We start from the raw sequence: 19903 nt of genomic DNA, 5'->3' as shown, positions 1-19903 counted from the left end.
AGCCCCTTAGTCAGTTGCCATAGCGGGAGACATCTCGCATCTTGGGTGTTTGAACCATCGCTTGTCTCATCTAAAGTCTGAGCTGCGTCTTACCTACAAGCGCCCCGAATGGAGTGCCCACCATCACCGCTTTCCTACACTTCATGCGCGCAGTGTGCACATCTTTTGTTTCTGTGCTTCGATTGTGAGCTGTCGTGTTTATAACAACTGTGGTCTGCAGTGTGAGCCATTGCTGTGCTTCACAGCTGGAGGGGAGATGAGATGTCTGCTTTACTCACCTTCTTCTCATGGAAACAGTAACATTCCCAGACTGTCTCAAAACTAGACAAGACACTGCAAATCTACTGACAAACTAAATAGTCTCAGCCCTGCAGCAGTGCTACTGTTTTTAGCGAAACCCTACAAGCATCGCCATTACCGAAAGGAAAGACAAATCAATACAGACCGCCTGATGCACACTCACTAGACTGGATTTAGAGCAGGATGCAGCACAGAAGTTGTCACTTGAATGGTCTGAAGCAATACAATAAAAGATCAGGCAGCGGTGAGTATTTAGATGTTGCTCGATGTTACGGTACTGGTCACTACAGTCGACTGCTTGATACTTATCCAGCCAGGGCCCTACAGTGCTATCATTCAAGGCTTCAGATCCGGCCTTAATGACAGATCCTACACAGCAGGGAGATTTACTTCCTCGACTCACCTATGGTATCACTCCTTTCTGACTCCTACACTGTTTAACCTCTCTTGGGCCCTTAAAGAGAGAACTAAGGGAGCAGGGCGTTAATATCCACCAATGGACCTTGACAACACTCTGCCTTTTATAACCTCCTCTGAATAAGATCTTCCTAGAAGAAACAGACACAGGGCCATATTATTAAGAAAGGGCAATACATTATCAGCAGGAAACTGCCACTAAAGCGGCGATAATGGGCTTGATAATATGCCCTTGTGCATTCCCATAGAAGCCCAGATTATCACCAGAACCTGGGCTTCTATGGGAATTCACAGGGGCATATTATCAATCTCATTATCGCCGCTTTAGCGGCAGTTTCCTGCCGATAAAAGTGGCGATAATGTATCGCCCTTTCTTGATACTATGCCCACAGAGTGAAGCTAACCTCTGATTACTCCTAGTTGGAAAACCATCATTACAAAGACAAATATGCAACATAGCAAAAAGGAAACAATGGCAACTACTGAACACAAGAAAAAACTAAAATATTTTGTAACAAACAAGACCTTTGGACAAAAGTTAAATCTCTAGTTCCCTCGAAGATTAGACTCTGGAACTTCCTTATGTACAGGGCTACATAAATCACTTCTTCTCCTCTGAAGCAGCCCTGAGTTCAGCAGGCAGGCTTCTGTCCAGCACCAGGAGGAGGGAACAACTCACCCCTGCAGTCAGAGCAGTAAATCACCGCCGACAGACAGCTGCTGCTTAATGAGAACACGCCTCTGGTATGTCTCTGGGGACCGAGCCACCTCGTCTCCGTGCTTCAAGTGTACGTGTGAGAAGTCTTGTGCCTCGGCTTTTAATCTGGAGAATTAGCAATCTGCTGTCTCTGACTGATGTCTGGATATGAGAAGCCTTGTGTCTGGAGAGTGACCCACCACCTGTCTGTCTCATGTCTGGATGTGAGACGCCTTCTGTCTCTGCTTTGTGTCTGGGGAGTGACCCACCTCCTGTCTGTCTCATGTCTGGCTGTGAGACGCCTTGTGTCTCTGCTTTTTGTCTGGGGAGTGACCCATCTCCTGTCTCTCTGATTGATGTCTGGATGTGAGACGCCTTGTGCCTCTGCTTTGTGTCTGGAGAGTGACCGTCTCCTGTCTCTCTGATTGATGTCTGGATGTGAGACGCCTTGTGTCTCTGCCTTGTGTCTGTAGCGTGACCCATCTCCTGTCTCTCTGTCCTGTTTGGATGTTAGAAGCCTTGTGTCTCTGCTTTGTGTCTGGAGAGTGACCGTCTCCTGTCTCTCTGATTGATGTCTGGATGTGAGACGCCTTGTGTCTCTGCTTTGTGTCTGGAGAGTGACCGTCTCCTGTCTTTCTGATTGATGTCTGGATGTGAGACGCCTTGTGTCTCTGCTTTGTGTCTGGAGAGTGACCCATCTCCTGTCTCTCTGATTGATGTCTGGATGTGAGACGCCTTGTGTCTCTGCTTTTTGTCTGGAGAGTGACCCATCTCCTGTCTCTCTGATTGATGTCTGGATATGAGACGCCTTGTGTCTCTGCTTTGTGTCTGGAGAGTGACCGTCTCCTGTCTCTCTGATTGATGTCTGGATGTGAGACGCCTTGTGTCTCTGCTTTGTGTCTGGAGAGTGACCGTCTCCTGTCTTTCTGATTGATGTCTGGATGTGAGACGCCTTGTGTCTCTGCTTTGTGTCTGGAGAGTGACCCATCTCCTGTCTCTCTGTCCTGTTTGGATGTTAGAAGCCTTGTGTCTCTGCTTTGTGTCTGGAGAGTGACCTGTCTCCTGTCTCTCTGATTGATGTCTGGATGTGAGACGCCTTGTGTCTCTGCTTTGTGTCTGGAGAGTGACCGTCTCCTGTCTCTCTGATTGATGTCTGGATGTGAGACGCCTTGTGTCTCTGCTTTGTGTCTGGAGAGTGACCGTCTCCTGTCTCTCTGATTGATGTCTGGATGTGAGACGCCTTGTGTCTCTGCTTTGTTTCTGGAGAGTGACCGTCTCCTGTCTCTCTGATTGATGTCTGGATATGAGACGCCTTGTGTCTCTGCCTTGTGTCTGGAGAGTGACCCATCTCCTGTCTCTCTGTCCTGTTTGGATGTTAGAAGCCTTGTGTCTCTGCTTTGTGTCTGGAGAGTGACCCGTCTCCTGTCTCTCTGATTGATGTCTGGATGTGAGACACCTTGTGTCTCTGCTTTTTGTCTGGAGAGTGACCCGTCTCCTGTCTCTCTGATTGATGTCTGGATATGAGACGCCTTGTGTCTCTGCTTTGTGTCTGGAGAGTGACCGTCTCCTGTCTCTCTGTCCTGTTTGGATGTTAGAAGCCTTGTGTCTCTGCTTTTTGTCTGGGGAGTGACCCATCTCCTGTCTCTCTGATTGATGTCTGGATGTGAGACGCCTTGTGTCTCTGCCTTGTGACTGTAGCGTGACCCATCTCCTGTCTCTCTGTCCTGTTTGGATGTTAGAAGCCTTGTGTCTCTGCTTTGTGTCTGGAGAGTGACCGTCTCCTGTCTCTCTGATTGATGTCTGGATATGAGACGCCTTGTGCCTCTGCTTTGTGTCTGGAGAGTGACCCATCTCCTGTCTCTCTGATTGATGTCTGGATATGAGACGCCTTGTGTCTCTGCTTTGTGTCTGGAGAGTGACCCATCTCCTGTCTCTCTGATTGATGTCTGGATATGAGACGCCTTGTGTCTCTGCTTTGTGTCTGGAGAGTGACCCATCTCCTGTCTCTCTGATTGATGTCTGGATATGAGACGCCTTGTGTCTCTGCTTCGTGTCTGGAGAGTGACCCGTCTCCTGTCTCTCTGATTGATGTCTGGATATGAGACGCCTTGTGTCTCTGCTTTTTGTCTGGGGAGTGACCCATCTCCTGTCTCTCTGATTGATATCTGGATGTGAGACGCCTTGTGTCTCTGCTTTGTGTCTGGAGAGTGACCCGTCTCCTGTCTCTCTGATTGATGTCTGGATATGAGACGCCTTGTGTCTCTGCTTTTTGTCTGGAGAGTGACCCGTCTCCTGTCTCTCTGATTGATGTCTGGATATGAGACGCCTTGTGTCTCTGCTTTTTGTCTGGGGAGTGACCCGTCTCCTGTCTCTCTGATTGATGTCTGGATATGAGACGCCTTGTGTCTCTGCTTTGTGTCTGGAGAGTGACCCATCTCCTGTCTCTCTGTCCTGTTTGGATGTTAGAAGCCTTGTGTCTCTGCCTTGTGTCTGTAGCGTGACCCGTCTCCTGTCTCTCTGCCGTATGTCTGGATATGAGACGCCTTGTGTCTCTGCTTTGTGTCTAGAGAGTGACCCGTCTCCTGTCTCTCTGCCGTATGTCTGGATATCAGAAGCCCTGTGTCTCTGTGTCTGGAGTGTGACCCATCTCCTGTCTCTCTGATTGATGTCTGGATGTGAGACGCCTTGTGCCTCTGCCTTGTGTCTGGAGTGTGACCCATCTCCTGTCTCCTGTCTGGGGCTGAGAAGTCTGCTGTTTGTGCTGTGTCTAGAGTTTGAGCTGTATTCTGCCTCTTTGCTTCGAGTCTTTTCTGTGATGACTAGCTCAGTCACTTATTCCTACCTACATTAAATGCGTACTCTTGCTTGTCGCTGCCTGTCTGTAGTGGCGTCTACCACTACAGGCAGCGACACCTACTTGATTCCTAATCCTTTTTTTACTGCAGTTGAAAAACACTTTTGTCACACTACTGTAAAGCACAGCCCAGAGGCTTCTCTGTGTTCATTGCTCTTAGTTAGTTTTAAAGAGCACAGGACAACATTTTCAAAGCTATGGCACTTTCGAAACAAATTATAACGCGGGGAGAGGGGCGTAGGGGCAGAGAGGGGCGTAGGGGCACCTACTGTGGTGGTGAGGATGATTTGCTAGTGGTGTCCTGGGCTCAGTCCTGCTGTGACTGCAGATCAGGCCATGAAATACCCCTCAGTGGACACTACTGGGGAACTCAGGGGCATATTAGCAAGAAACTCGTTAAAATGATCGGCGTTTTAGCAGCATGAAACTGCCGCTAAAACGGCGATAATGGGCTTGCTAATATGCGTTATAGAATTCCAATAGAAGCCCAGGTTAGATGTCCTGCACATCTAGCCTGGGCTTCTATTGGAATTCTATAACGCATATTAGCAAGCCCATTATCGCCGTTTTAACTGCTGTTTCCTGCCGCTAAAACGGCGATCATTTTAACGAGGTTCTGGCTAATATGCCCCGTAGTGTGGAGGGAAGAGCTCAGAATTCAACAGGGAAACAGACACAATAACCTAACGGCCAGCCCAGGGCTTATCTTTTATATCACAGCAGTAGTAAATACTACACAATCCAATGGGCACAAAAATAGACTGTGCAAAAAACAACCAGCATGGTTTGCTGAGGCCTGCTGCTCAGTCAACACATCTAGATTTGACTCTAGCTGTAGTCTTAGGCGAGGTGAGTGGGAGACCGGCCACTAGGTGAGTTTCTGGTCCTCTTTTACATAGTGATCTTCAATGCAAACTCCCACAGGGCTAGCCTTCCAAGCATGACTTCCCTCTGAAAGCGCCTTTGTTCTTCCAGTTATGGCTCAGCGCTGCTGGGGTTATGGAATCTCATTGTCCTGCTGGCGCCCATGGTGCATTGCAAAGGGTCATCTGAGCTGCATTGCAAAGCTTCTGATATTTGGTAAAATGTGCAATCGATTCGCCATACTGTGTGCCTTCCATAACTCAGACTTTATATGTCAACCAATGGCATCTTGCTCTGTCCATAACTCAGGCTTTACGTCACGACTATGATGTGTTGTAATGCCCATAACGTAGACTTTACATGTCATCCTATGATCTCCATGTCAGACTGTATATCGTGTCTTGAGCGATTCACTATCGATTGCTCGTGCCTGACTGTTCATCCTTGAAGGAGCTCCCTCTTTATATGTGGTCCAGGCTCTGCTAGTCATGTCTGGAGCATCTCACACTGTATCTTTAGATCTGTATTGACATGTCAAGCTTGGCAGCTTTGCGTGGATCTGCAGCGAAAGGTCTGTAATTAACAGCAGAGGCCTGCCTGGAGCCATGCTCCTCTCCTGTCTGCTCCTGATCTGCCGCTCTGCCCTCGTCTCGTTGGTTTCTGAGGGTGCCTGTAGGAGACTAGACACCAGGGGCGGCTCCTCCATGTGGGCAGAGGAGCGTCGCCCCACGGCTTTCTCATAATGCGAGAAGCAGATACATAAAATGATATTATGAATGATTTGGGGATGCTCCTGCTGCAGGCAGGGTGGGAGTGGCTTGCCCACTGTTGTGGGCGCTGACTGTTTGGTCGCCCGCCCGGCCGACCAAGCCAGTCATAAGCACTCTCCTGTTTTCTCCATGTAGGCACTCTCCTGTTTTCTCCATGTAAGCTGCATGCAATACGACACAGCTGAAATATGCCGGTAAACAACCTTTACAACGAAACTTTTACAACGAACTACCATTACAACGCAACTTTTACAACGCAAACTATTACAACACATTGCTCTGGGGGGCGCTCTAGGATAGGGAATAGGTTAATTTACTATCCAATAACCTTCCCTACTATCCACGGGACTGGAGTTGGAATAGTAAATTAAACTATTCACTATCCAGCGCCTAAAAGCATTATGCGTTGTAATGGTATGCGTTGTAAAAACCGCGTTGTAAAGGTAGGCGTTGTAAAAGTATGCGTTGTAACGTCATACATCCAAATATGCCAGATATCCAGCAACACCATGCACACCTCCCACTAGCTTTCAGAAAATGGAATTTTAGCAGCGAGATTCAGTCCCAAATGTTAAAGTTTTCCCTTGTCATCTATTTCACGCTAAAATAATACACTCAATGAATCTTATATTGCCACCAAACCATCTAACGTTACTTGTGTGTCTTTCCTGCAATAAACCTAGGGGCATATTATGAAGAAAGGGCGTTACATTATTGCCGCTTTTATCGGCAGGAAACTGCCGATAAAGCGGCGATAATGTGCTTGATAATATGCTCTATGAATTCCAATCGAAGCCCATGTTAGATGTGAAGACATCTAACATGGGCTTCGATTGGAATTTGTAGAGCATATTATCAAGCACATTATCGCCGCTTTATCGGCAGTTTCCTGCCGATAAAAGCGGCGATAATGTAACGCCCTTTCTTCATAATATGCCCCGTAATCATCACCTTTACATCATGTATGGAAGGCGCTGTTTTAGGAATATGCATATAATATATGCGGGACAGCAAAACAGTGAGCAGTATAGTAGATATCATATTTCAGATTGTCCACACATGCTAATAATATAACATGATGCTGACTGTGAGCATAAGGAGATGATTCCAAACATAATGACATCATGGTTAAGTACATTGATATTAGCTGCACTCAAATGGAATGCTTTCCTAATTGCAAAGTATTCCCCACGCACCCTCCCCCACCCCGATCCCCCACCCCACCATCCGTGAATCATGCCAGCCGCAACTGCTAGACACTACTGGCAGCATGTCTTAGGCAACCTGGGAAAGCTGCGGTGAACCCTCGCACTGATCCTTCCTTGGTCTCAGTACAACCACAGACTCTCTGCAACTATTACAACTCTGTCTTTGTTGAAATGAGGGGTGTCCAATATTCTGGTCCAGCATACCCCCTACTTTCAAGGTCACCCCTTGAGGAGTTCTTTGTCTAAGCAATCAAGGAGCATATTACCTAGAAGTGCGTTAGAAAACGCACAACGCACACCCCCATATCGCCGGATTTCTTCACCGTGATAGCGCGCAATTATCTATGCGCATCACGTAGGCGAAATCAAATCCGGCGATAGTCGGCGATATGGCACATTAGCGCATGAAAACAAACGTTGTTTTCACGCGCTAATGTGTTCCTTGATAATATGGGGGGGGTGGATTCAGCGTTCTGATCCACACCCCCATGTTATCAATGCCCTAACACCTGGTCAGAGCAGGTATTGGGAGACCTGCGATAAACGAGTTTATCGCAGGTCTCCCTCTCCCAACGCCTGCCTTGGTGATAGGGTGTTCCCACCTCCAACCACATTTTACATGTGGTTGGATGTGGGAACGCCCACTTTGCATGTCATTAGCGATGTTTGTCACCGACATGCAAAGTGGGCTTGAGCCAGGCGTTAAAATGCCCTTGTGGATTGGACTCTAGAAGTATTGCCGCTTTCTCGGCACAAATCGCCGAAAAAGCGGTGATAATTCCCCTTGCTAATATGCCCCCAAGTTCATCGAGCATATTACAAGCAATCACCATTCCTAATTCCACATATGTGCCTAGGACTTTTTGCTTCCTGTCCCCAAGTTTGTTTCTGTTGTTCATGCCCTGCCCTTCTGTTTTTCTCCAGACCCAGAGCGGAGTCTGTGCACTCATTAACGTAGTCCCTGCTTATGCCAAAACCACGCCTCAACCTGCTGTTAACCTACTAAAATCTGCCTTCCATCCCCCTCTGTCCCTGCAGTGCACACATTAACCATCTTTCAAAGACTTACCGCCACATACTGGAAACACATCCCGATGATGAAGTTGGCCGTCCAGTTGGAGAATCCGGCGACGGCCATGGCTGCTGGCCGCGGGCCTTGGCTGAACAGTTCGGCTACGATGAACCAAGGAATGGGGCCAGGACCAATCTCAAAGAACGCCACAAAGCCAAAGATGGCGACCATACTGACGTAGCTCATGGCCGGCACCTTGTCCTGCACAGAAAGGAGAAGAAAGTAAACCTCATCAGTACATACTCCTTCAGTCCACAGCCACATGCTTTCTTCAATTCCATTTTTGGTACCTATATCTGCCACCAGTTTACTTTTCTTTTTTATACTCCTTCAGGATACTTTCTGAAAAGAAGCCTTTTTTTTTAAAGGCAAAAAATTATCAAAGCCTGCTTTCTCTATTTTGTTTAACCGCATGCGTGCGGGCGGAATTCCGGTCGTACGCTGACTTTTTCAAAAGCGCACTTTACGTGACGAGCTGGGCTCGTCATGAGCGTGCGAGGAGGCTACCTCATGACGAGCCCAGCTCGTCATCAGCGTCGAAGGGGTTAAACTATACATTCATGCATATACATACAGAAGAGTGGCGCAGTTGCCAGAGTGGCTGACTCCGGAGCGCGGGGTTCACGGTTCAGCTCAGCACCATGTGACTCTGGGCAATATCTCACTTAATCTCCCTGATGGCCCCCAGCACATTGAGACCCTTAGGGGTGATTAGTTCACGCTTTACAAGATATTACCCACTGGCAGTCACCAGTATGCATAGTTAGGACCTAGTTTCCATAGGAAAAGCATTTTTTATTTTGCTAATAATTTTGGCGCTGTTTGACGAATCTACACAAACATTTAAAAAATAGTGCGCCAGTCACTTCAGCTGCTGGCTGGAATGTTTTCCGTCAAACGGCCACTATAAAGGGGGTGGGGTCCCAAAATGTGTTTTACCCACACAATTTCCCATAGGTCTTTTAGACACGACTACAGCCTGAACCGCTGAATGGAATGACACCAAATTTGGCAGAAAGATAGATCTTGGTCCAGAAAAAGTGCTTTTTGTAATTTGGTTTAAATCTGTTCAGTAATTTTGGAGTATTAAAGTAAAACGATTTATGTATATCTAGAGACATGAATCCGCTGAGGATGCCGACGGGTTCGCGGATCCACGTGCCAACAGCAATGCCGCGATTGGCTGGCAGCAATCTGAAAGTTGTGGCCGCTATTTTGTGCATCGGGACATGGTCCCCATGGGAGAAATTAACATTTAAAAGTGATAGAAAGGATCAAAGTAGAGGTACCCCGACCCCATGTGACTGATGGAGGGGTCCCTCATAGGCAAGAAATTTTCCCCTAAAGTGTTTTGTTACAGCACGAGAGGATCAGCGCATTTGCAGTTTAAAACTTTATTGGATCAAAAATCAGTCTCAGGAGGTAAAACTGGCCCAGGATGGATTTCAGGATTCAGAGAGAATGAGTGAGAGCCCACGTTCAGCGGCAGCCATTTTGTATTAAAACATAAGAAAGCGACTAAGGGGCGTTTAATACAAGCTCGGCTTCCCTTACGTCACTTGTTTTTCTCTTGGTTACCTGCATCACAGTTGGAGCCAGCAAGTGCTACGAGCCGGGCACCTCTGGTTCGATGACCTGCCAAACCTACTTTGTGTTCAGGACAGGGCGGTGTGGCTATCATGCAAGGTCATGCCTTTGATAGAACAATGATCCTACCCTTCTAGAAACCACAAACATGGCTCTTTGCCCTTCCCACAAAAAGTGACACCAAGATGCATTTTCAAGATAAAGCCAAGATTGTTTCTTTGGATTGGATGCTGTGAACACAGTCCATGTGAATGTGTTGGTTGTAGGGAATGTTATCTTATACCACAAAACTGGACAGCACGGTCTGCACTATCACATTTCCCCTTTAACGTGTGTATGGGTTGTATCTGGCATCCTGGCTGAACACTACATCCGAGCAGTCCGGCTGTAATGACACCTACACTGAGAGTGACGAGAAAACTATTTACACAGCATGCACTTGCCATTCCTATATTCAGTTTCACAAAAATACTGTCGTCACTGCGCCCCATCATTTCTTTCCATATAATTCAGTCAATATTGGGCACTTTCTTTTCCGAAACACAACCTCTGGCAGAGAAATCGCCCTACAAGCTGGACTGAATTAAAATATTACCTGGGGAATGTGATATATATTAGAAAAGAGAATACACCTTTGTCAATATAGCCTAATCAGGAAATCCCTAAGGGTCCTCCAAACAAACTGTAGCACCTTGGATTGTGCAATGTATCATTCTGTATTATCAGAAAGCTGGCAGCCCCCTGGCACGAGGGCCAGGGGCTCATTCCTGGTTCAGAGATGTGCAAAGCAGCCCCCTGGAGGCCCCTTCCTCCATTCAGTGGGCACTGCTGTTTTACCCAGAATCCAGTGCAGATGTCTCAGTGGTCCAGAGTCCTTTGCCTCGTTTGGATAGAATCATCCTGTTCCTTTCTCAATCAATCAATCAATCAAGGGGTTTGTATAGCGCACTACTCACCCGTGAGGGTCTCAAGGCGCTGTACTCACCCGTGAGGGTCTCAAGGCACTGCTACTCACCCGGGAGGGTCTCAAGGCGCTGTACTTACCCATGAGGGTCTCAAGGTGCTGTACTCACCCGTGAGGGTCTCAAGGCGCTGTACTCATTCGTGAGGGTCTCAAGGCGCTGTACTCACCCGTGAGGGTCTCAAGGCGCTGCTACTCACCCGTGAGGGTCTCAAGGCGCTGTACTCATTCGTGAGGGTCTCAAGGCGCTGTACTCACCCGTGAGGGTCTCAAGGCGCTGTACTCACTCGTGAGGGTCTCAAGGCGCTGCTACTCACCCGTGAGGGTCTCAAGGCACTGCTACTCACCCGTGAGGGTCTCAAGGCGCTGTACTCACCCGTGAGGGTCTCAAGGCGCTGTACTCACCCATGAGGGTCTCAAGGCGCTGTACTCATTCCTGAGGGTCTCAAGGCGCTGTACTCACCCGTGAGGGTCTCAAGGTGCTGTACTCACCTGTGAGGGTCTCAAGGCGCACTACTTACCCCTGAGGGTCTCAAGGTGCTGCTACTCACCCATGAGGGTCTCAAGGCGCTGCTACTCACCCGTGAGGGTCTCAAGGCGCTGCTACTCACCCGTGAGGGTCTCAAGGTGCTTCTACTCACCCGTGAGGGCCTCAAGGCACTGTACTCACCCGTGAGGGTCTCGAACCGTTTGTTCTCTTCCTCTACTGCCACATGTTCAGGGACCAAGGTGGCTTCTATACTCAGTATTTAACTGTCAATGAAGATACCGTGCTTACTCGCATCCTTGCTTCTTCATCATGAAAGCCTCCATTCAAGACCTAAACAACCCGCCCTGCTCCCCGGCGGCCTGACTGTCTGTTTTCAGGTGGCAGTCAGGCCTCTGCTGCCCTGAGGGCAGAGCACGAGGGGCAGTGATGGTGGCGCCGACTGCCTTCAAGTTGGAGTGCAATATTTTCAGCTTTTGAAAGCGGCTTCCTATCTCAGACAATTCTCTTTCATCCGTGTTAATGTTCACTTTTTCGCCCATGTGTGTGTTTGTACACGTATGTGTAGGGTTATCTTGGGAAATGCTGCCTTCAGGAGCCTGGACACAGGCAAGGCGAGTCTGTGCTTGTGACTTCAATGGAGGTGCTCAGGGTGAACTGATATTACAATAAAGAAACTTTTCCTTATAGCCAGTGATCAGCGGAATGGCTACATTTGGAAAGGAGGAGGTTGCTGCTCTCTGAGGCAATTGGAAACTGTTTGGGGTCTCATGGAAAAGAGTGCAGTAGTCGCTCAAAAGAAAAACAACCACTATCAGGAATGCCAAAGGCTTCTAGCTAACATGACAGGGTGTAAGGAACTGACCGGCGACCCTATCCCAGAGACCAGGGGCAAAATCCAGACCTCGCTCACAGAGGAGAGGTTGTCGACTGGAAAACCAAATGGGAAGCAGAATTTCCACCATAGAATACCCTATTTCTTATAGGCTCCTTTAGGTTTCAAGGGTTGGACCCAACTCACAGGCAGTCGCATCGTACAGCCATTAGTACAAGAACCAATGTCCCTCTTCTAGGAGCATTTGTCTTTAAAGCCGGAGGTCAGGAAAATGCAACATGACTAACTAAATGTATGTATCTTGGGTGAACTGGTGAGACCTGCCTCACGACTATGAGGAACTTGCACCCTAGCGCCATCTTGTGTCCAATCCAGTGTCTACAGGCTGCTCCTACCCTTCAAATGTGATACCCATCCCAGCCACCAGGGGCTGCTCTGAGACAACTCACAGAAGTCTGGCACCGCTTGGAGCCCAGCAATGTTCATCCACCAGCTAGTTAAGATCTTCTGTGACTCACCAGTAACACCAGCGCCACGGTCATCAGGACTGCACACCCGCTCATCCCAGCCAATCCCAGTAGATGTAATGTCCGACGGCCAGCGCGCTCCACCAGGAAGAGCTGTGAGGAGACAGAAAGGTCCAGGAGTCACCATACCATTCAGAGCAATTATCAGGAGTATGACAGTCAAACAAGGTCCCCTCTCCCCCAGCGACACTGAGTCTTCCGCCCACCGACTCTAGGGCCCCCCATCTTCCGACAGACGACAACCAATCCCCATCGCTGAATTCCAGTGGTGTGGACTGTTTTGACCCAAATGCCACCCCTGGCACCTAAATTCCTTTCTTTTTGGTTTTGGCTATAGATGAGTAAATTTGGGTGCTTTAAAACCAAGAAAGGAAGGACTACTAAAAACAAATATAAATTAGTCTCCAAATACCCTGTAGGGTTTACCTTTTGAAAGCTGCACACTAGAGTGGCCAGTGACTTGGAATAATTGAAGTACAATAGAGTAAAGTTAAATACAATGTTACAGGGAGTCTCCAACTAATTCAAGGCTTCGGGGCAAAGTCAGCAATTGTAGTGCCAGAAAAATTATTATGTAACACAGTTCCAACCCACAGACTGTCTAAAGAACCCAGGTAACTCCCTAGCAGGATGCTTTTTATTTTAAGTTTAAAGATCAAAACTGGCAAGCAAAGTAGTGAGAGAGCGGGCGTACTAAGTCGAACAGTGAGTAAAACCCGCTTTCTACAATATCCACTTCTTAGTCTCCTTGTATGCCTTCATGGGTTTCACAGATGCCCAAAGCACATTACCTGAAACACAGAGGGGCATATTATCAAGAACGGAGCTAAAATGATCGTCGCTTCCTGCCGCTAAAGCAGCGATAATGGGCTTGATAATATGCCGTAGAGAATTCCCGTAGAAACCCATGTTCACACCAGAACATAGGCTTAAATGGGAATTCACAAGGGCATATTATCAAGCCCATTATCGCCACTTTAGCAGCAGTTCCTGCCGCTAAAGTGGCGATAATTTTATCTCCGTTTCTTGATAATATGCCCCAGAGTACTTCTGTTCCCTTTCTTCAAGTCCTACTGAAAAGAAGGTATTAGCTTAGGCTTTCTTGGATTTCTTACATGTCCACAAAACTTTACCCGAATCAGGAAGTCGTAGACTGCCTCATTATCCTTGGCCACGGATTCTAGGTCTTACCTTTGGCTTTCATGGTTTATTGCTGTGGCCACAAGTCTTTACCTGGGTCACTGACAATATTACCACTGGCACGAGTACCACATCAGTTCCAAGAGGAGTTTTTAAGGCCTTCTGCCAGGCTTCCAGGGTTTTCCTTTATATCCACTAAACTTTACCAAAGTCACAAATCACCTCTGCTCCCCTCAATAACTCCTTTATTAGTCTTGAAAGAGGTTTTCTAGGCCATTGCTTACTTTTCATGTGTTGCCTTCATGCTCTCAAGGCTTTAAGACAGTGTTTCCCAAACTGTGGTCCGCAGACCCAGAGGGGTCCGTGACACATTCCCAGGGGGTCCGTAGACAACAGTTTTAAAAGCACAGAAACGTTCCTTGTATAATTAGCATCTTTCCAGCAACAATAAAAGTGTCAAGAGAATGCCAGTGATTAATGTAACAGCTGGAGCTGAGGAGAGTTTTGTTCAGTGGCAGCTTTGATTGAACTAATGTAGCACAGAGGGTTAATGTGCCTACTGCAAAGAACGTGTATCATTTTATGTGCATAGGCTCGTGGTTACTGCTTTTGTCACAGAAATTCTTCTGTTACTGTGCACTTCATAAGTGACAATCATAATCTAGCAGAGGGACCTATAAACTGTCATCAAAGAGCTGCTTGCAAACTTCATGGTACCAGTTATTAACTTATATTTTTTCCCAGTTATTCATTATTCTGATGCTGCTAAAAAGATTTATTTGGGTGGAAATGCATTTTTAATGTTAAAGTCAGTGCTAGCCACTGTGTTATATTCTGAATCCTGAGTTTGTGCTTTTCCAGACCAAGCACTCTTTAAACATTTTATATACACACTGATTTACATGTATGATTCAATGTCTCTATATGTGTGTGATGTAAAGTGCTCTGACATCCTACAATGGTATGAGAGATGCTATAAAACAAATGAAATACCATGTGACAGAGGGGCTATTACTTCAATATAAAATACTAAGTGCCAGATGTACGATCCGTGTTTATATGCGCGAACGGGTTCGCAAACCCGTTTATGCATGCAAAAACCTATTGAGCCATGTACATAGCCTATTTCGCGAGTCGCAATTTGTTTGCGACTCACTAAATAGGTTTTGCAACTTGCTATTTGGAAGGGGCATTCCCTTCCAAATAGGGAGTCTCAAAACCATGTACAAATGTTTTGCGGTCGCAAAACAGTCGCAATTACCACCTACTTCAAGTAGATGGTAATGCATTTGCAAATGGGAAAGGGTCCCCAGGGGACACCTCCCCCTTTGCAAATGCATGCAAGATTATTTTTTAAGAGCAGGCAGTGGTCCCAGGGACCTCTGCCTGCCCTTAGAATTTGAAACGAAAACGTTTCATTTTCTATTTTATTTTAAATGCATGGTAAACAGGCTGCATTTTATTTTTTAGAACTGCTTTATTTAAAAGCAGTCCGAGACATGCTGGCCTGCAGAGCCCAGCAGGCCACCATCCCTGGGAGGGCTGGCATTCCCAATGGGCTTGCAAATTGTGAGAGGCTCATTAATATTAATGAACCTCGCAATTTGCGACCCCATTTGGAATCCCAAACAGTGTTAAACACACTGTTGTACATTTCATTTAGCGACTCGCAATTTGCCACTCGCAATGTGTCGCCAAATGCGAGGCGCTAAATGAAATGGTCGTACATCTGGCCCCAAAATCCTTAGTACTTTGAGTATTTGTTTTGTGTGCACATGTGTGTATTTTTTTCGAATTACTGTTTTAATTTTGAAAGTTAACTCATACAAATTGCTTGGGGGTCCCCGGCTTCCAGTGGTGACTCAATGGGGGTCCTCAGGAGTCAAAAGTTTGGGAACCACTGCTTTAAGAGATGCATGGAGAAAAACACTGCTCCCTTGAAAGAGTCCTACGTTAGCCTTTATGGAGGTTTTGAGGCCTTAGCTTAGGCTTTCATGGGTTACCAACACACCCACAAGGCTTTACTATCAAGAGAGGTTTTCTAGTACTTGGCCTGAGCTCTAAGGGCATTATTTATGAGAAGTGTTGCATTGCTTGCAACACTTTTCAGTGCGCCCTTCTTGCGACACCATGGAAGTGCCGTATTTACAGTACGGTGTATCATGTCGCAATGAGTTACAGATACTTCAGTACTACTGACATATCTGTAGTTGCAAAAGTGGCGCATTTCTGGAGTGTGTCTGAAAACAGACGCAACTCCAGCAAAGCGACCTTTCACATGGGCATGCCCCATGTGAAAGGGCCTGCATCACCCTTACGTCTGCCATGAAGCAGGCATAAGGTTTTGACGCATTGGTGTCCTCGAAGTGGCGCAGTGAAATCTACGACCCTTTCTTGCGGGGGAACGCCCACCTTGCATACATTATACCTGACGCAGGTATAATGTAGCGCAGGGGTTTACGAAGTGACGCATCCACCTAGATGCGTCACTTCGTAAATATAGCGCACCGTGGTGCATTATTTACTCTGCCGCAGCATCACAAAAAAGTGACGCAACAGCGGCGTAAATGTGATGCAAGGGCTCATACATAAGGCCCTTAGAGGCATATTACCAAGGGCTAAAGCGGCGATAATTTTATCGTCCTATTACCTAGCTGTCGCTAACACCAGTTAGCGACAGCTAATAGGCGATAGCGGGCATTTAGGGGCCCACTCTGCATGTCAGCGATGATTATCGCTAATGACATGCAGAGTGGGCGTGCCAAGATGTTAGCGACTGGAAACAGTTGCTAACATCGCTATCCCCTATTACCAACTTTTGGTAATAATCGCGCTAAGCGCGATTATCTCCAAAAGCTAACGCCTGCCCAGAGCAGTTCTTAGCCATATTATCCAATGGTAGGTGGATAACATGGCTAAGAGCATTTGCTCGCTAATGCATGAATATCGCTGACTTTTCAGCGATATTCATGCATTTCGGCCGATTTTTATCGCTTAGGAGATAAACCTTGATAATATCAAGGCTCCTAAGCGATAAAAATCGTCGGAGCGCGCGATATTTAAATGCCCGCTAACCAAGCTTAGCGATAATTGTCGCTATAGCTTGGTAATATGCCCCTTAACCACAGGGTCGTATTATCAAGCATATCGCCGTTTTACATGGAACATCGCTGAAAAACCAGCGATGTTCCATGGAATTTTTTTTTTTAAACTTTATTTTTGTAGCAGGAAGAGCACGGATATCACCAGCCCATGAACTGTACTTCCAATCTGCCGATTGTACACTTACATAAGTCATAACTGTTATCACGGCGCATCAGCCCACATCCCGGAGGCCGGGCGGCGCAACTTTGATCTAGCAGTCGAACGTTTTATATGGTTATCATTTCGGGCTTTCCATGACAAGTCGGACACCTGCATTTTATTATTTAGTACCCTCCCTCCCCCCCCAACTGTGCCCAATGTAACTGAGATAACATTCCCCAACATGTAAATTGCCACATCATACCCTTTTAGCACCACAATATTTGCTACCCCCACCCTACAGTCGGAGTCTCACATTACACCACCTCCCCCCTCCCGACATTTTCCCACAGAACATTGCTTTTCCCGTCTTTTCTTTTTAGTTTCTCCTTGATGCTACACATCTCCCCCCTCTATGTCTTTACCGGGTCGTATTCGGTCTCAATCCTGTCGTTTGCCCTCCATACTCGGCCTATCACACCTCATTGCCCTCCCTCAAGTCCATGATATTGTCTCCATTTTGCCCAGACTCTCCGGAACTTTTTGGGGCTCCCTCTCGCCTTATACGTTACCCTTTCTGCCACCATGTAGAGATCTAGACCCCTTCTCCATTCCTCTATGTCTGGTGTCTCTGCGGCCCCCCAGTGTTTCGCTATGTCTCTCTTGGCCACCACTAGTGCTAGCACCAGAAATATGAGTTGGTCGCGTGGTAGGTCTACTTCGTTCGTCATGCCCAACAATGCCAGTTTTGGATCTCGAGCTAAGTCTACCCCTAGAACTTCACCCAGTTCCGTGAAAATGTGTGTCCAGTATATTTGTATGTTATCGCAAGACCATATAGTGTGGTAAAAATCCCCTAGCTGTTGTTGACATCTGAGACACGTGGGGTCTGTTATTTTCCCTGTTTTGAGGAGACGTACTCTATCAAAGTATGTCCTGTGGAGCACGTTCAACTGAATGAGCCTCAGCCTTGACTTAATCGCTACCTCGCGTGGGTGCATCAGGACTATCTCCCAATCTAAATCTTCCATCTCCCCCACTTCCGCCTCCCATAATCCTCTTAGTTTTGTTAAGTCTCCTAGCATATTATTTGTTAGTGTCTTGTATGTGAGTGAGACCGCCTGACGTGTTACCTGTTCCTGCAGGAGTCTGCCCTCCAGTGGTGCGTATTCTGGCAAGTCCGTGAGTGTGATGTTTTGGGCTCTCCATGCATGCACCAATTGTGTATGTTTGAAAAGTTGTGAGTGGTGTAGTCCATATTCCACCTGTAGCATGTTGAACGATTTCAGTTCACCCTTACATATGACATCCCCAATATGTGAGATGCCAATGTCGTCCCATCTTTGGAATCCCTTCAGTTTTTTTAATTCCGTCAACCAATGGCAATGCCATAACGGCGTCTGTCTTGTCGGTCTCCCCTCCCACCCCATACGTTTTGTAGCTCGTGTCCACGCCCGCAATGTGATCAATGTCGCCGGTAAGAGCGACCTCCGCGCCTTTCCCCCATATAGGTAGTGGAGTACATTATGTGGTGACAACTTTTGCCGTTCCAGTGCGTATGTCGGGTGGTCGGCCGGGGCGTGAATCCAGTCGTTTATGGGTGTCAGGTGTTCCGCCCAGTAGTACGCCTCTAGATTGGGCAGAGAAATCCCCCCACTGTACTGGTGCCGTTGGAGTGTCTGGAGGGCAATACGTGGTTGTTTCCCCAACCACAGGAAGGAATGTAAGTCTGCATGGACTTTGGGTAGTGCGGTGGCCGGGAGTGGGTAATACTCATTTTGGAGTGCATAGAGGAACTTGGGGAGTGTGATCATTTTATACATTGCCGCCCTGCCTAACAGGGTGAGCGGCAGTTGCCTCCATCTGGTCATGTCCTCTATCGCTACGGTCATGACTCGCTCTACATTTTTACTGAACGAGAGCACCCTGTCTAGTGTGACATACACCCCCAGGTATTGAAACCCCTCAGTAGTGGTGAGCAGTTGTTCAGGCAAGATCCCCCACATGTCGGCCCCTCGTGGATCATAGAGGACTGATTTGTTCCAGTTGATGGTGTGACCCGCTCTTGCGCCAAAGCCTTCCAATTCCCTGAATAACTCCGGGACCGAGCTCTCGGGTTCGGTTATGTACAACAGCACATGCATATAACAATATTTTTTCCTGTATTCCCCTGGGTACCCCCCATGAGAAGCCGTGGATGTCCGGGTTCTGTCTAATCTTGGCCGCCAGGACCTCAATCGTCAGCGTGAATAGTAAGGGGGACAGTGGGCACCCCTGTCTTGTGCCTCTGGAGACCCGGAATTCTCGTGACAACCTGCCATTCACCCGTACACGGGCTTTCGGTGCTGTATACAGTAGCTCTACCCATCCCTGGAATTTTGGGCCCAGGCCGAACCGTTGTAGCGCCGCCATAAGAAAAGGCCAGTGCACTGCATCAAACGCTTTTTCCGCGTCTAATGATAGAAACCAGTGGGGTTCCTCTCTGTCTTTGACTTCTTGTAGCCAATTGTGTGTGCGTCTCAGGTTTAGCTTAGTCGCTCTGTCTGGCAAGAATCCGGATTGGTCCGCATGTATGAGATCTGGAATCACCGACCTCAAGCGAGTCGCCAATACCGTTGCCAATATCTTCACCTCAATGTTAAGGAGTGAAATGGGGCGGTACGAGGCACAGTCATCTGTGGGCTTGCCCTTTTTGTGGATCGGGACAATGGTGGCCAGAGCGAGGTCTGGCGGGAGGCGTCCTTCCTGGTAGGACTCAGTATACAGGGCTTTGAGGTGGCGCGTCAACAGATCCGCTGTGCGTTTAAAGAATTCCGCTGGGAACCCGTTGGGCCCCGATGTCCTCCCTGTTTTCAGTTTATTTACGGCCTCAGAGATCTCATCGAGTGTGATGTCTGCCTCCAGTGCCAAGCTGGATTCAGTTGCTAGTGTGGGTAAGTCC

At 47.6% G+C, this 19903-nt stretch overlaps 1 protein-coding gene across 1 annotated transcript in view; it reads right to left on the bottom strand.

The window, feature by feature from the left end:
- SLC2A4 (solute carrier family 2 member 4) overlaps positions 1–19903 on the bottom strand; it is a 239908-nt gene that overhangs the window by 8314 nt on the left and 211691 nt on the right. Inside the window, exons 9-10 of the mRNA XM_078669648.1 lie at positions 12571–12672; positions 8180–8383 (exon numbers count right to left, since the gene is read on the bottom strand). Coding sequence (XP_078525774.1) covers positions 8180–8383; positions 12571–12672 — 306 coding nt within the window. The remainder of the gene's footprint in view (positions 1–8179; positions 8384–12570; positions 12673–19903) is intronic.

This window comes from Lissotriton helveticus, chromosome 12, assembly GCF_964261635.1.
Source record: "Lissotriton helveticus chromosome 12, aLisHel1.1, whole genome shotgun sequence".
NCBI classification, from domain to species: domain Eukaryota; kingdom Metazoa; phylum Chordata; class Amphibia; order Caudata; family Salamandridae; genus Lissotriton; species Lissotriton helveticus.
This window is presented reverse-complemented; position numbering and strand designations above follow the sequence as displayed.